The following is a 16159-nucleotide window of genomic DNA, read 5'->3' on the forward strand; positions in this document are numbered from 1 at the left end:
AACAATTTGTTCCTTCTAATCTTTTTTTTAATGTATTTTTCTGACATGTTTAGAAATCATGGTGAAATCCTCAAAAAGATGTTATATATCATTGCTTGTTGAAAAACCACTTCCATAAATTGAAACAAAAGACAACAAAAGATTCACTCATAATTCAACTCCCCAAACTGAATTTCCTTCCTTTCAACATGCTCAGCTCCTGTCCTTTTATAGATGTGATTTTTACGTAGACTAGTAAAAAATACTTTTAAAACATACCATAGGAAAACGGAAGCATAAAGAGATTAAATGACTTGAACTAGTGCCCAGATAGTTACCAACAGCCACTGGAAGATAAGAAATTTCTTGTACAGTGTTTGCTTTATTGTTCAGTGATAAATATATGCCTACCAATGGAATCCCTGCTATTTTGGTAATTATCAGTTGGTAAGTACTAATGATAGCAGTCATAAAATTTGTTTCATGGCTATTTACCTTTTGTATTTATTTTGCTTCGAACTACTTCACAAACATCTTTGCAAGGAAAATATAGACTTGTCTAATGCCAGAGATGGGAAAAACAAGATAGGGAAAAAATTCCAGGAAAGGATCAGCAATAATTAAGAACTCAAGTAAGAATTACAACTTACATCTCTTAAAAAGAAATTTAATTCGAGCTACTTATAAGATAATGGCACTGTCTGTAAAATGATTTTTTGCTTAACATCTCTGCTGAACTTAATTTGCTGGATTTGCTTTCACTGGATTGTTTTTTTTTTAAGTTTTCATACAATAATAAATGCATTACCTCGTCTTACTAGTTTGCTTTGATAGCTTTTTTATGCATACCAGTCTATAAGTCTTTTTTTTTTTTTTTAAGATTTTATTTATTTATTTGAGAGAGAGAGAGCACATGAGAGGGGCGAGGGTCAGAGGGAGAAGCAGACGCCCTGCCGAGCAGGGAGCCCGATGCGGGACTCGATCCAGGGACTCCAGGATCATGACCTGAGCCGAAGGCAGTCGCTTAACCAACTGAGCCACCCAGGCGCCCCTATAAGTCTTTCTTAAAATAAAATTCTAAGTGTACCAAAAAAGCCCCCCCAAATACCAAAACATGTCAGAAACACTTAATATAGATACAATATTTAAATTCTGAGATCTTAAACATGTTTGCACATAACCCATTTGTACTTGATCTTCGTAAAGATTCATGAACACCACAGTACATAGAGATTAATTTCTTCTTTTGACTTATTGTCTTAGAATAAATTGCCAAGAGCATGATTATTGGGTCCAATATTGTATAATTCATTAATTATATTACATGATCTTCTAAACTGATTGGGATATGATTTTTAACATAAAATAGGAGCACTGTAGATGGCTTTATATGTAAATTTCTATTGTTTCTGAAAGTTGAGTACTTTGGACTTCTTGGGGGAGGTTTTAGGGGAACGTATTAATTGGATGAGCAGACTACTATAGACATTTCTGAGAACCCTTTTAGGAACTAGGATACAGCACTGCCTACCTCAGAAGGGTGGGTTTTGAGGAATGGGATCTCTCTCTTGACCTGGTTGTCAAATACCTACTCTTGGCACTTCCCTTTCCCCAGACGCTGGGCTTACCCTGAAGCCACCAATGTCATTTCTGTTGAAGTGAAGGTGACTGACTCTTACGAGCTGCCAAGAATCCCTACCAGAGTCAGTCAGGGGTCACAATGAAAACTTAGTGTGGTGAATTCCTGGGGAAGTCTTAAACAAGGAATGCACAGGGGTTGACCGTCTCACTCGATACCTCAAAGCAAAGGAAATGCACTGATGTACTGAACTTCAAATGAGATCAAGGCCAAGTGTCATTGTATTACTGAACTCTGAAATGAGCTACTGTGATATACAAAACAGCTGTTCTTAAAACAGTGACAACAAAACAACCCAACCCAACCCAAATAAAAAGAATAAGCCAGAGTTGATGCAAATTTGAAGTAAACCACTCTTTTGGTCCCTGAAGGAAAGAGACTTCAATCCCCTTTCCAACCTCCCCGCTGACCCTGGGGATATTGTTGAATGACTTCTCATTTCTGCTTTTATTTCATTATCTGTAAAATGATCTCACTTGTCAACAAAAATAGCACTATCTCTTTCTGTGTCCTCATCTCTCCCCTTGTACCTACGTGGGAGGGATTTGGATATCATATGAAATAGCTACAGAATAGTAGAATTTCAGAGCTGCCAGGGCCTGACCCCCTTGAGATAGGAAGATGACAGTGGTTCTCACTTATTGAAACCAGCCACTGTGCTAGATGCTTTTCTGGAATGGTCTCATGTAATCCTCACTGGGCTCCACGAGTTAGGTACTGTCACTGTCCTCATTTTTCTGAAGGCCAAACACTTGCTGAGGCCTGACAGCCAGTTAGTGGCAGGTCTGAGGTTAGATGCTGGATTCTTGGTATTCTCTCCACCTTCAGTTCCTTCAGTGTCTTAGAGAGTGGCTGTGTGTAGAATGGCAGGATCGTCCACATCCAGGACCCCTGGCGCCTTCCTAGAAGGTTAGAGGACTTTAGGAACAATCCTAGGGTATTGCTCGAAGAAAACCTTCCTGGATCAGTAAGTTGCTGTTTTTTTGAAATTCCTCTTTCACTTCCCTGTATCTCTTCTGTTTCCCTCCCTCCTCCTGTCTACCCTCTCCGCAAACACACACCCCACAGTGCCTATGACTTTTCAGTCCCAGCGAGAATCCGTGATTGGGCAAGCTGCCAAGCCCAGTGCTCAGAAGGGAGGAAAGAACAGAGCTTTATTTGAACCTTCCAACTCAGTGTGCCTCTGTTTATCCTTCAACAGGAAATCGATGATTGCCTGGTCCAAGCAAAAGACCGAAGTTACGATGCCCTTGTGCACTTCGGGAAGCGGGGCTTGAACGTGGCGGCCACGGCAGCAGTGATGGCTGCTTCCAAGGTACTGTGTGTGGGTGTGTGTGTGTGTGCGCGCACGCCGGTGGGGGGAAGGGGGGTAGCCTGAGCACCACAGCCGCGTGAGCATCTCCACCCCTCCAACCCACCCTCCCACCCTGCTCAGCACCCACGCAACTCGCATAGGACAGGCATAGGACCCATCAGTGGTTCCTCATCTTTTGGGGGTCCCTTTGAAAATCTGATGGAGGGGCGCCTGGGTGGCTCAGTTGGTTAAGCGACTGCCTTCGGCTCAGGTCATGATCCTGGAGTCCCGGGATCGAGTCCCACATCGGGCTCCCTGCTCAGCAGGGGGTCTGCTTCTCCCTCTGACCCTCCTCCCTCTCATGCTCTCTGTCTCTCATTCTCTCTCTCTCTCAAATAAATAAATAAAATCTTTAAAAAAAAAAAAAAGAAAATCTGATGGAAAAATTGGTGAATTTTACCCCCAGAAGATTGTGCACACGCACACACGCTCACACACACAAATGATGTGTGCAGTATTTTTTTTTTTTTAAAGATTTTATTTATTTGAGAGAGAGAAAGAGAGAGAGAGCATGAGCGGGGGGAGGGTCAGAGGGAGAAGCAGACCCCCCGCTGAGCAGGGAGCCCGATGCAGGACTCGATCCCGGGACTCCAGGATCATGACCTGAGCCGAAGGCAGTCGCTTAACCAACTGAGCCACCCAGGCGCCCTGATGTGTGCAATATTAAGAGGTTCCCCGAGCTCCTGAAACTCATGATGGGTCCCAGATTAAGACCTCTGAATTACTTGGAGCTTAAGCCTGGGGGAAAGAGGAAACGAAAAGGGAGGGAGTGAGCTCTTCTCTGCAGTTTCCCAGGGTCACTGGGAGAGACCCCTAAACTCAGAATATAGCCAAGTGGGAAGACGACCTGAGTGAGTGGGTGGCTCTATGCACACATGGCCCAGCAGACCCAGGGGGAGGAGCCCTGGGTCCCAGAGGAGGTGAGTGTTCAGACATGGAGGAGGAGGATTGTGTAGTAGCAGCAGCTAGAGCTGGAAGACGTTTGAAGTAAACACTGGTCACTTGGGACATTGGGATGAAGACCTCGCTTCCTTCTCTTTCCATCCGGCCCCCTTCCTGTCCTCTGTGGTCCTTCCTAGCTTCTTCTCACGTCACCTTCTCCTTGTCGTTGTATCAGTTTCTCATTGTGGGCTCAGCCCTGAAAAAGTACATTGGTAGACACTTCCCCCAGAGGAAATCCAGCAGATTGCCTTGTGTTTCCTGGTGACAGTCTTTACCCCCAGTCCAAATGTGGAGGAGGGGTCTACCTTCAGCTGGGGGTGGAGGAGAAGCAGTTATACTAATGTTTGGGGAGACACACTGGCTGGGAGGTGAGTTGTATGAGCGAAGGGAAGCTGTATGTCCTAGGTGGTGACTGAGGGTTTTAGGCAAGGAGGGGCAGAGTTGTGAAAGGCCTTGGAAGAGGATGTTTGATACCGACCTTGGTGCTCCATGGGCTCTGAGTGGATGGTTGGATGGAGCGTGTCGACAGGCAGCTGGGTCAGGGGACCGAGCCTGGTTTTCTGTGCCCTGAACCAAGAGAAGCACATTAGGAGCATTTCTGGAAGAAAGACTTACCCCTTGGGGCTGAGCGTTTGTTTGAAAAGTACCATCCACCTGAAGTCAAGGAGTTCTGCAGACAAAGGCTGAGAGAGAGAGAAGGAAACCCAAAGGGAATGATTCCTATTCAGAGAAGGACCAGCTCCTTCTATAACACAGAACTGTAGTGAGGTGTCCCCCCTCCAATAGCTGCTGGCAAGGTGATGGATCCCAGTGAGTATCTTTGGAGGGGACATTCCGTTTTGGTATCCCAAGGAGATGTATCAGGATTTACAAAGAGCAGTGAATGCCGAGATCCTTCTGTTTGAGATGTAACCATTTTGTGCTTTTATTTTTAAGCTGAAAGATAAGAGAACTCAGATTCACTAAATTCTTAATTCATCAGGCCAACTTTGCAACACAAAGCTACAGAAACCTTCTCTCGGCCTCTCTCTCTACCCTATCTCTTCTGCTTCTGAAGCCTGAAGGAAGATGGGTTATTGCTCTTTGCTCTGCTCAGTCACAGAGCGTAAATGTGATGTATTTATCAGTGTGGCTCAGGATGGGTCTCCTGGTGATACGGCAGCATGTGTGTAAATTTTATTCTGATAGGATATTCTGTGTAATTCTGTAGGGCTGTCCTTTTCCAGGTCTGCCTCAAGCTGGACCCTCCAGAGTCTTGATACCATCTTGGCCAACCCCTGCCAGCCCCTCAGACCACCCGGGGAAGCCCATGAGCCCAGGCCTCTCGCCAGGCACCTTACAACACCTAAACGCTGAAGAAGCTCCAGACAGTCTGAAACTTGCCTCAGGAAATAACTGCTCATTAGTTCTTTCTAGTTGTGCTACCATAGTGAGGGATTCCCGTTTCCTGTTGAATTTGTTTTCAAATGGGAAAGTTTTCTGCCTTTTGGGGGCTTTGCTTTTCCTCTCTAAATATAAATATCTTGAGAGAGAAAACACATCTTCTCTTCCAAAAATAATGCCCTCTATTTTTGAAACAGATGTGTACTTAAGAAGAAGAAGTAAAATCCAATCTGGCTGAGGGGTAAATCCATGGTTTCCACAGCAACAATGGATCACTCCAGGCAGGGGTCAAAGGATGATGACTCACCAGTGAGTCCAAATCTGGCTTTCATGTCCAAACCACCTGGGAAGCTTTGTTTTCATTTTTTAATAGATTCTCCGATGTGCTGATTCAGAATCTCAGGCAGTAGGCCCAATCTCTATTTTTAACAAGTTCCCCAGATGATTTTTAAACAGCCAGCTCTGTACAGGTCACTGCCTGAGGCCCCTTCCAGAACCAGAAGCGCACAGGTGATCAGGGTTAGAGCACTTCATTTGAACATCCCTGGGATGCAGAATTAGCTTCCTAGACGTGTTAATGTTGAAAATGAGAAAGTGAGGTATGTGTGTTTCATTTCCTTAAAACTTCATGCCAGTTGGGACATATTATGGTGGGAAGACAAATTCCTCTCCCTCTTTGTAAGGCTCCAAAGAGCCTAGCACAGTGCACTGCACCCAGCTGAGCCCTGAACAACCTTGGGATTCCCCTTGGGGGATAGTCAGAGCAATTTTGTGTGTGTGGGGGGGAAAGACAGCCTGCCAAGTCACCCATGACTAGGGTGACCATATACGTTAATGTCCAAACCAGGTCACATCTGAGAGGGAAAGGGGTGCTGGAATAATTACACCAGGAATAGGTATACATGAGGCCTGTTCCAAGCAAACCGGGACTTAGGGTCACCCTACTCGTGGCTCCATTTAATGACTCTTGGGCCCTGCCTCTGTCCTCCCGGAAAACACCCTCAACTCACAAATCCGTTCGCTAAATATCTAGTGCGTTTGGCCAAATGGACACACAAGAGAGTGTGAGGTAACTGAAAGACTCTTACTTCAGACAGATTAGGGGTCAGGTGCCTGGATGAGGGCTCACTCCTCCCCTATCTTCTGCTCTTTTTTCCATCTTTTGAAGGCTCCCCAGAGGGGAAGTATGGAACTTAAAAGATCTTTTGGTTATACTTTTGTTTCCTTCCTTTTTTTCTAATTGAAGTATAATCGACATGTAAGATTACATTAGTTTCAGGTGTACAACATAATGTGGCCACACTTTGAGTTAATCCCCTTTTTTTTCTTGTAATGCTGAGCCCTGAGCCGTGTCCCTAAAAAAAAAAAAAGAATGTTTGCAGGGTTTTTGCATCATCAGGAAGAGTGAAGAAACTTTGTACACTATATTGTACCAATGTAAGCTGTTATTAATGTTAACATATTTTATCTTAGAACTGGAAAAACAGAAACAACACAATTACACATGGGAAAGTCCTCCCCAGGCCCACTAACCCCCTCCCACTCCTAGTTTTCCCCAGGGTCTCATCCCTCTCTCTGGAAGTGTGGATGCATCTTTTCTTTCTATGAAAACTGCTCTGTCTCCTCCCTGAGGACACCCTTCTGTGGGACCATCTGTCTAAACGTCCCTTGTCTCTGAGTTGGCTCTGAGCCTAGATGTGGGGTGTTTCCTAGCTGGTAATTCCAGCCAGAGGGAAAATTGAGCCCCACTTTTTTTTTAAGACTAGAACTGGAAATCTCTCTCTCTTCTTAAAAATAATACTCTAGAACCGGCAAAACACAACCTCACACACAAGAGAAACCATGGTAAGAAAACCAATTGATCAGAAGTTGGAAAACGGTGAAGTGTCCAAGGCCACCCTATGGTTCTTGAACTTGGAAGCACATAATAGGTTTCTTCTACCTGCCCGCTTCTTAGACCTGGTAAACCAACCTTGCTTTTTATTTGTCTTATAACTTGAAAAATAATGTGATTTTCTCCCCCTAGAGATCCTATCCCTAGAACAGTTCCACTGGTACCCATACCACTGGCAAAGTCAGCTGGTTAAAACACTGCCCCGGGTCGTGCTGACATTCTGTGGATTCGGGATTCTTCTGCCCCAGATTGTGTGTGGGCTTTTCTCCCTAGAATCTGGTATTTCCTATTATATTGTTAGCTTCTGGAGATGAAGGGCTCTAGATTCTTTTCCTTTGTTTCTTGCTTAGAAAAAACAACAACCCAGAATAAAGAACCAAACAGTGCCTACTTGTTCAGTGTTCTGCACACATAGTTACTCATCAAACCTTGCTGACTGATCTGAAGAATAAACTTTTTTGATTCTCTAGTCCTGCTCTACCCAAGCGGCTTTTTACATTTGAATTAATTAGAAGCAAGTGCATTTAAAATGCAGTTCCTCAGTCATACTAGTCGCATTCCTAGTCCTCAGCAGCCATGGTAGCAGGTGGCTGGCATGGACACAGAACGTTTCTGACGTCACAGAAAGTTCTCTTGGGCAGCACTGCCCCAAGCCGTCTCTGAAACCTCTTGGGTTCTCTTTGCCTGGTTTTCACCCCTCTATCTGCAGTGCCCTGGCTTTGATAGGACCCCTCCCTTACCCACTCAGCAGTCTGGGGCCTCTGTATATGAGGTTCACCAGCAAAACAGGGAGATGGAAACTCAGCTTATAACATCACCCATGATATTGCTCTCATTTCTCCAACGTCTCCCCTGGTCCAGCCCCACTTTCACACCATGACTCCATTTCCCCAATTTGCCCGCACAGTCAGCAGCCCAGGGGATAGCCAGGTCTTGGTTACAGCCCTAGCATCTGAACAGCTGGGCACGAGCCACAGAAAGACAAATTGTAGTGTTTTCCCACTCATTTTTTAAATTCCCACTCAATTTTGCCTTAAAAGTAAAACTCTATGAAACAGTTCAGCATAGTTGTTTTTTTTTTTAAAAAAAGTCCTCTCCCTATTATCCTTCTCTTTTATCCATCACTGCTTTATCTAAACCTCTTGCTTGAAAAAAATACTGCTTTTAAACCTTAATGAAACTTTATTTTTGGAACCAGAAGCTCACTCCCAGAAGCTCATAAGACTGGTGACTTGGGGCTTCTGGACAGACTGGAGTTGTTTCCTCTTGCCTTTGGGTTTTTTTCCCTAGCTACCTATTATATACTAATTAGTTGTAAACTACCTGTTTACAATGAATCAGAGGGAAGGTATTGATTTCCCTTTTATAAAACTTCCCCGTCTGGGCTCCCGCTCAGAAGGTATTTCCAAGGAACAAGAAAAGACTGCTGTCCCCTTCAGGTCCCTGAGTCTCACTTCACTGTCACACTCTCGGAGCTGAGGAACATTCCCGAACCATTGTGCTAGGGTTACATCAAGTTAGCCTTCTTTCTTCTGTTTTAGCCAAGGACCATGTGACATAAAATTAATATTTAGAATTCACCACTGCAACCGGTTTTAAACACCAAGATTTATCTAAACTGTTATGGACAATGGCTGAAAAAGTTTGGAAGTATCGCCTACCCTCTGGCTCTCCCACACAAAGTGACTTGCATCCCAGCTGAGCTTTCCGCAACTTGTTGAAGCAGAACCACTCAAGACTTCCTGCCAGAGCGGGTCTACCATGTTGGTCTTCATCACTCAACAGTCCATCTTCCTGGATTCCTCTTCTCCTGTGTTTCTCCCAGGACTGCTGCCTCACCTCGCCACACCTGGTAGATGGTTAGGGAGAGGACAACACACAGAAGATGCAGAGCCGCCAGTCTGCTGAGGAAGAAGGGCTGGGAACTCACGCAGATGTCTCTCGCCTCCTCTCTGTTCCAAGTTTCCCTGTGGAGGTGATATGTAGCCGGATGTCTAAGTGGGAAGAGAGAAGCCTCCCTGATTACCTGGTCTCTGAGAGGAAGTCTGAGAAAGCATTTTTGAGATCACCTGTGAGCAGGAAGAGCTGCTTCTTGGCTGTGGTGATGTGGCACCTTCTTGGTCATCTCCGCCTCCCTGACTTTTCTCTCCTGCTCACTTCATTCCTCCTCCTGTAGCCGCCCCCCTCCTCACAGCGTTGGGTGGGATTTCTCCAGGACCCCACCTCATTCTCCTTTCCCTCCCAGGATCATCTCATCCTCTCCCTCACCGTCAGCCATCCCCCTGATGCACTGGTTCTCAGATTGACTTCTCTGCTGGAGGCTCAATCAGCATTTCTGATTCTCTGCTGAACTTCTCCTCCCTTTGTCTCCTTGATACTTTTAGTCAGCATTTCCCTAACTCTGAATCTGCCCTTCTTGTATCCCATCTTTGTGTGATGACAATGAAATCACTATCCACCCTCTCAGGCCTTCAGGCTCCAGATTTCAGTCATCTTTGATGCTCCTCCTTCTTCCCACTTACTCTTCAAGTCCTGCCCATTTGACATCCCTTCCCTTTCTCCAGGCTTTCTTCCCCACCCCCTTCCTTTCAGGTTGGACTATTGCAGTAGCCAGGCAAGTAGTCACTGCTCCTCTCCTCTCCCTTCCTGTTTGAGCCCCTATCCCAGCTTTTCATCCTTGTCTTGTCTCTCCTTACCTTTCTGGCTCCTCTTGTACTGTACTCACAGCACCACCTTCTGTCCTATTCTGGAAATAGCAACTCTGTGTGCTATTTCTAGACCTTTCTCTTTCCTACCTCTCCTCCTATTGGTCCTTCATCTGTCCCTGTTGCCACCTGTTTGAAATCCTGTCCACCTTTCGAGGTCAAATGCCACCTTCTCCACGGAAACCTCTTCTGATTCCAGGTGGAACTGTTCTCTTGCTTCTTGGTCCCCTCTGGCACTCTGTTGTGATCATTATAATTCATGTCTTACTAGCAGATGCTCAGTCAATGTTAAAGGAATGAAGAACTGTCGTACATATTTTTAGCTGTGTCAGCTAATAGAGCAATGGTTAGCATCACGGGTGGGCCTTGGAGGTAAGCAGAGCCAGATTAAAAACTCCAGCTCCCACACTTACTGCTTCATCTCTGTGAGTCTCAGTTTCTTCACCTGCAAAATGGGCATGACCATGGTGCCTGCCACCAAACACTTATGAGACAGTGTACCTAAAGACTTTGCAGAATGCAGAGCTCATACTAAATGCTTAATAAAGGTTGCCTATTATTCACTTCTCCTGTATGTTGGTTTGATCTTGAGGCTGATCATTATTCTGTTGAGCAGAATAAAGGAAACGTCAGATGCTGGCATTGGGCAGCCATTTGCAATTCAGCCTCTTCTGGAGAGGAAGCTGAGTTTCCCTCTCATGTGGATCTAGACTCTCCTCCCGTCTTTTCTCTATGTGTGAGCACAGTATCTGGTGCTACCTGGGCTCTTGTCCCAGTCAGCCTTGCCTGTGCTGGGTCTCCCGGGGCAAGCCACCCTCCAGCCCTCGAATTCAGGTCCCTCATTGCTCTCCACCTGACTTTCCATACCATTGTTTCCTCCTCCTCTTCAGCCTCCAGGTGAGTGGGTCCCTGGGGTCAGCTTCCAACTGTCAGCACCTGCCCTCCCCAAAGAGAGAAGGAATGTCAAACCTGTGGGTTGCTAGAGCAGGCAGGAGCCTTAGATGCCATCTTTGTCACCCCCTTACTTCACAGGACTGGACACTGAGACCTGGATGTTGAGGGGCGCACCCAGGGTCACACAGCTGGGAGATGCCAAGCTGGGTTCCCAGTGAGACTTTCTAGTCCCCAGTCCAGCATTCCCTGCATCCCTGCAAGCACCCCCAGGCTCCTTCCCCAAACCCCCGCCCCCGCGCTTCCCCCCCATGCTGGGCTGACACTTCCTGACCATTATGTGCTGGGGTCACATCACCAGTCCCCGAGAACCCATGGCTGAGTCCCTGAGAGATGACTGTCTACCACTGAGAATTTTAGAGTCAGTCACAGCCCTGGATACTTCTCAGGTGGTCTGCCTGTTCTTGTGACCATTTTATATCAAATGTCCCTCAGAATGAAGAAGGTGCGTTAATATGCATAAGGCAGCCAGCAAATGGAACCAGGGTAGGCTCCCTCTTTGCCCTGAGGCAAGGCTGGGGCAACACTTAAGTGCAGGATGTGGTACATACTAGGTTGAAGGAATTTGAATCACAAATACATGTTACTGTAAGATCTAGTTCCTTTAAAGCTTCATCATTTATGATAATGTGGGCATATTTGCAAATATAACTGTAGCTCTACTTCTCACTAACAGTGGAACAAATGGGTCTTGGGATGTCCTTCCCCCTCCGACCCTAGTCCTTTCTCCCCCTCATTGTCCTTTGGCAACATCCCTCCCGTGTCCCCTCCACTCCCCGCCCAGGAAGAGGGATCCTCTACCACATCAACCTCCCCTCAGGACCTTTGCGTCTCCAAGGAGGAAGCTTGGACAAGGCAAAGCTTCACAGCTGGGACTCAGTGGTGGACTCCTACATGTGAGGGCAGGGACATCAGCTGTGTGTGGAGAGTCCTTCCTGGTGACCCCGAAACCCTATCGCCGGGGTGCAGGCCTGACTCAGATGGCCAGGCCACAGTATCCTTCCCCTTTCTTTCGGGTGATGCAGCCCTGGCTTCACTCAAGTTCGAGCTCCGCCAGGTGTCAGCCGGCTGCCCTCTCTCCCTCCCCTGAAAGTCAGCCCCACAATGTGTCATCTTTGTCATTTGCTGCCTTGTGTACATTTGTGTCTAGATGCCCCGGGCTAGACTCTGAGCTCCTTGGGAGTAGGAATCGCTTATCGTGTTTCATATTCATCTTTGTTCCTCTGTGGGGCTTCACACGGAGCTTTGTAAACACTCCCTCTGCATCCCCTGCGAATGGAGGAAGGAAGAAAGGAGTGAGTGAGCGAGTGAGTGAGTGAGTGAGAAAGTGAGTGAGTGAGCGAGTGTCCTAGGTGAAGACAGCATGGCGCCCTTCAACCTGCTTTTGTAGGCTTGGTGCCCATGGCTTTTTTTCTTTTCCCCTTTGTCAGGTGGCTCGACTCTTTCATTTTGTCTCCTCTTTGGACCTCAGAGAAGGGCAGGTAACCCTGTTGAGAGGTGTGACTAACTCCAAACCGATCCAGTCGGGTAGAGAGGCCAGCAGCCCCCTCTGCCCGCCACCAGCCCATGGTCTGGATCCAAGCCAGGTGTTTTTTCTCCCGGCACCTGTGTGTGTATGTGTGAATTAATCCCAGAGCCAGTCCCACTTCAGCATCCTTGCAGAGCCTCTTTTTTGTGTTAATTTGGTAGCATCTAACATGTGATTAACTTACTTGGGGTTTTTTTTTTTCTTCTTTGTTTAATGCCCGGAGAATGAGTTGAATTTGATGATTGATGCTGTTGTGGGAGAAATCCTATCTCGTTCTTTCTTTCTCCTTTGTTTGTTAATCTAATGTTATGTCACAGTCAAGGGCCCCCGTCTTCATCCAGCATGTCGAAAAGGAGCCTGCTTGGCATCGATGTGGAGCATGTGTAGCTCTAGAGGTTAGCTCTGTCAGCGAGGTGGGTGGCCCTTTAGAAGGAAGCACTAACTCTCTTTTTGAATTACCAGTGGGAAATGTGGATATGCTGGTGGCTTTCTTATCAATTGCCTGACTCACTAAAACTTGTTGTCTTTATTCTCTTTGTCATCAGTTACAGGCATTCGATATCTGCGAAGGCTCTGCTGGAGCCTTCCCCTGTGACTTGGTGTGTCTCTCTGGTAAAGAGAACCTCATCAAGGGCTTGCAGCCAAGCTTAGCTGCCGTGCTGAATCCGGGCTCTGTGGGCCCTAATGGCAGGCATCCTGTTAGTGGTAAATTGTTTTACTTGGAATGCCAGATTATTAAAGGTCTGGGTTTTCCAGGAACACACCCCCTCCCCTGACTAAGAAAAACATCAAAATGGGCACTTAGCTGGCTCAGTCCGTAGAGCATGCAACTCTTGTTCTCAGAGTTGAGAGTTTGAGGCCCACGTTAGGGGTAGAATTTACTTTAAAAAAAGATAATTAAAAAAAACAACACCACCAAAACATACAGAATTTGGTATGTGTTGGCTAAGTGGCTTTCTCATTCCTTACCAATTGAGGGACACATTAAAGATCTCATATTAATAGAAAGTTCAGTGACACAGTTTACCTCTTGAAGTCTTATTTTCTAAGGGTTTTAGCTAGAAAATAAAGATTAAAGAATTAGGAATGGATTACCCTCCCTTGTCCCCAGGCACATCTGTGGGATTTCTGGGGGTTCTAGGAGCACCGATGAAAGAACCCCCAGGCCATATTGTGTTGACGTGCCCAGAAAGCAGCCAACTGGGTCTGTGAAAACAAACAACAATAACAAAACTGGGTAGATGTGCTTATAACACCATAGGGAATGAAGAAGTCAGGAGTACAAGAGATTATAAGTAAGTAAGAGATTTGTTCTCATGGAAGGCTGAGTATGTCTCCCTTCCCAGTCCCATGATGACAGGCTTTGGAGAGGCTCTTCCAGAGGTGGGCTGGTAAGGACAGTGCTGACATGTGGTATGACAGCCCTAGGGACAGGCTCAGATGTACCTGAAGTAGGCTGACCTAGCATTCTTAGCTTTTCTTAGCTTTTCCTATGGCTCATATTCTAAACTGAGTGTTGGCTGGGGAGGAAGTTGATACAGGACTTTAAACACACACACACACACACACACACTGGAATCTATTCATCCATCAGAGTTGCCATGGGAGACCCAACTTTTATTCTAGAGATTTTCAAATAATTCTAGAATCCCTTATTTTGGAATTGCAATCAGAGCCAGATAATGAGCCACAGAAGAGGGTCATAGATTCCTGAACTCAGAAGTTTCCAGTTGGAAGGGAATCTTGTTCAGTGCTTTAATTTCTCAGTGAGGTTGCAAGGCTGAGAAAGACCAAGGTGAACGGGTCAAGGCCCCTCATAGCAGAGTTGAGTCTAAGCTCTCAGAGCTGGACAGTGAATACATTGCACTGTCTAGAGACACCACTTCTTCCTTCTCTGCTCTCGTTTATTTTTTAAAAAATAGTTCCGTGTCATTCTTTTTTGGTCCAGATGGCATTTGTCAGCGTCACGCAAGCCCTGTGTTTACAAAAATGGGTCCTCAAGGCGATCTTGGGAAAGTGCTTTGAGTGTGCTGAAAATGAAATGGTAATGATTTCTTAAAGGTAATACACGTTTATGGCATAAAATCCTAAAAGCACAGAAGAGGGCATGCAGTGAAGAGTAGGTCGTACTCCTGCCCCTGTCCTCCACTGGCCTAGCTGTTTTAAAAGAAACCTGTGACCTTTCAGCAGGCACTTTCACCAATGCGTTCATTTGGCCATTAACCCAGTATAAGGGTGATAGCCCCATCTCCTTAGCAGACAAAACTGCACAGACCTCCTGTGGCACGGAATGAAGTGGAAGCTCTGAGTGGCGGGTGACTAAGAAATCTACTTCTCCTTCCACTTGGCCCCCATCTTCACCTACCCACGTCCTCCAAGGCCAGGTCACGTGTAGTCTCCTGTGGTAAGCCTGGCCCCTTTGACCTTTGCACCCGCCAGCCCTCTGGCATTTCTCATACACTCCTTGAGGACAGAGCCCGAGTCCCTGCTCCACAGGATGCTCCTTCAGGTCTGGGACCCTGGCCGATGCAGTGGGTGGAGGAGGGGATTTCCTGTTGCTGCACGTTACCTAGGGGATTGCTCAGTAAACGGCCGTATGTTCCTTCATTCAACTCCTTGACCCCTAATGTGTATCAGACAGAGTGGCAGACACCAAGGCTGCACTAGTAAATAAAACAAACAGTCTGGAGGGGAAGACAAACCAACAAACAATAGCAGTAGTTAAATACAATTGTGTGAGGTGCTACAGGGAATCCCAGACTGCACTGAAAGCCTATGTCAGCTTGCTGAGCTGGTCAGAGAAAACTTCACAGAGAAGTGCAACCATATTGCATTGAACCTAAAATGCTGTGGTTTCTAAGATACATTGTTATCTTATGTACCACTAAGGAAGAAGATAATTGCCAAGTAAATTAGGACAGAATGCTTTTGCGCTTAGAATTTTTACTTCTACTTATCAAAAGGACTCTTTTTAGACTAGTTTAGACATAGATTCTTCGTGTGTCACTTTTGTACATACATTAAAAGGAACATATAAGCACAGTCAGTTGGTTGAGGTCTTCCCAAACTAAGGTTAGACTCACTTTCTGAGTCTGACTCTCCTGAATCACTTTTCAGCCGAGCTCCTCCATATCCCTTTATGACCACGCCGTATCACTCTCTGCCTTCCAGAGCACTGGTAATACAGAGCTCTTGTCTCTGTGATTTTCATCCACGCTGCTGATATCCATTCTGCCAGGTTGGATGCTGCCACTTTCTTGATCTTACCAGAGGTGTCAGGGGAATGTGTTTCAGACAACCAGGACACATATTTCTTCTTCAGGTGGTTCTTAATGGTTTGTAAATTGAACACTCAGTTCAGTTCAGTTGTCCAGTCCGTGCCAACCAAAATGCATTGATATGTAGGAATGACAACTAAATGCATTCATATGTAGACAATGACAGTGATAGATATCAAGGCAACAATAATTGTAAGACACACCCTCATCTCAGAGATGAGAAAAATATATATGTCTTGAAACTGATGAAAGTCATTTACAAGAAGTCTAGGAGTAAGTGGGTGCTGTCATTATTCTAGTGAGGGAGTGATGTCAAGGCTCTGGATGGATGTTTCTGTGAGTCTCTTAGTCACAAGATGGCAGCTCCACCATGCTCAGAGGCAGAAAACAGGGAGCAGGGTCAGGCCTTTCTTCTCTTAGCAAGAGAAAATACCTTTCCCGGAAATCCCCTAGCAGATCTCCCCTTACATTGGGCAGAATTACATCACATAGCCATCCATCGCTAC

General features: G+C 46.0%; 1 protein-coding gene across 8 annotated transcripts in view; it reads left to right on the forward strand.

The window, feature by feature from the left end:
• The window catches only part of REEP1 (receptor accessory protein 1), a 104763-nt gene that overhangs the window by 70295 nt on the left and 18309 nt on the right, over nt 1-16159 (forward strand). For 7 of the 8 annotated variants that reach the window (XR_008506864.1, XR_008506863.2, XM_054509732.1 and 4 more), the window contains exons 5-6: nt 2820-2933; nt 12278-12433. Coding sequence is in view for 6 of the 8 variants with exons in the window: in XM_054509732.1 (XP_054365707.1) it covers nt 2820-2933; nt 12278-12433 (270 nt within the window). In the remaining 2 variants the exon portion in view is untranslated. The remainder of the gene's footprint in view (nt 1-2819; nt 2934-12277; nt 12434-16159) is intronic. The other variant, XM_054509733.1, reaches the window with a different exon arrangement.

Source organism: Mirounga angustirostris, unplaced genomic scaffold, assembly GCF_029215605.1.
Source record: "Mirounga angustirostris isolate CCGP_5_RB_7025 unplaced genomic scaffold, mMirAng1.0.hap1 SCAF_10, whole genome shotgun sequence".
Taxonomy (NCBI): domain Eukaryota; kingdom Metazoa; phylum Chordata; class Mammalia; order Carnivora; family Phocidae; genus Mirounga; species Mirounga angustirostris.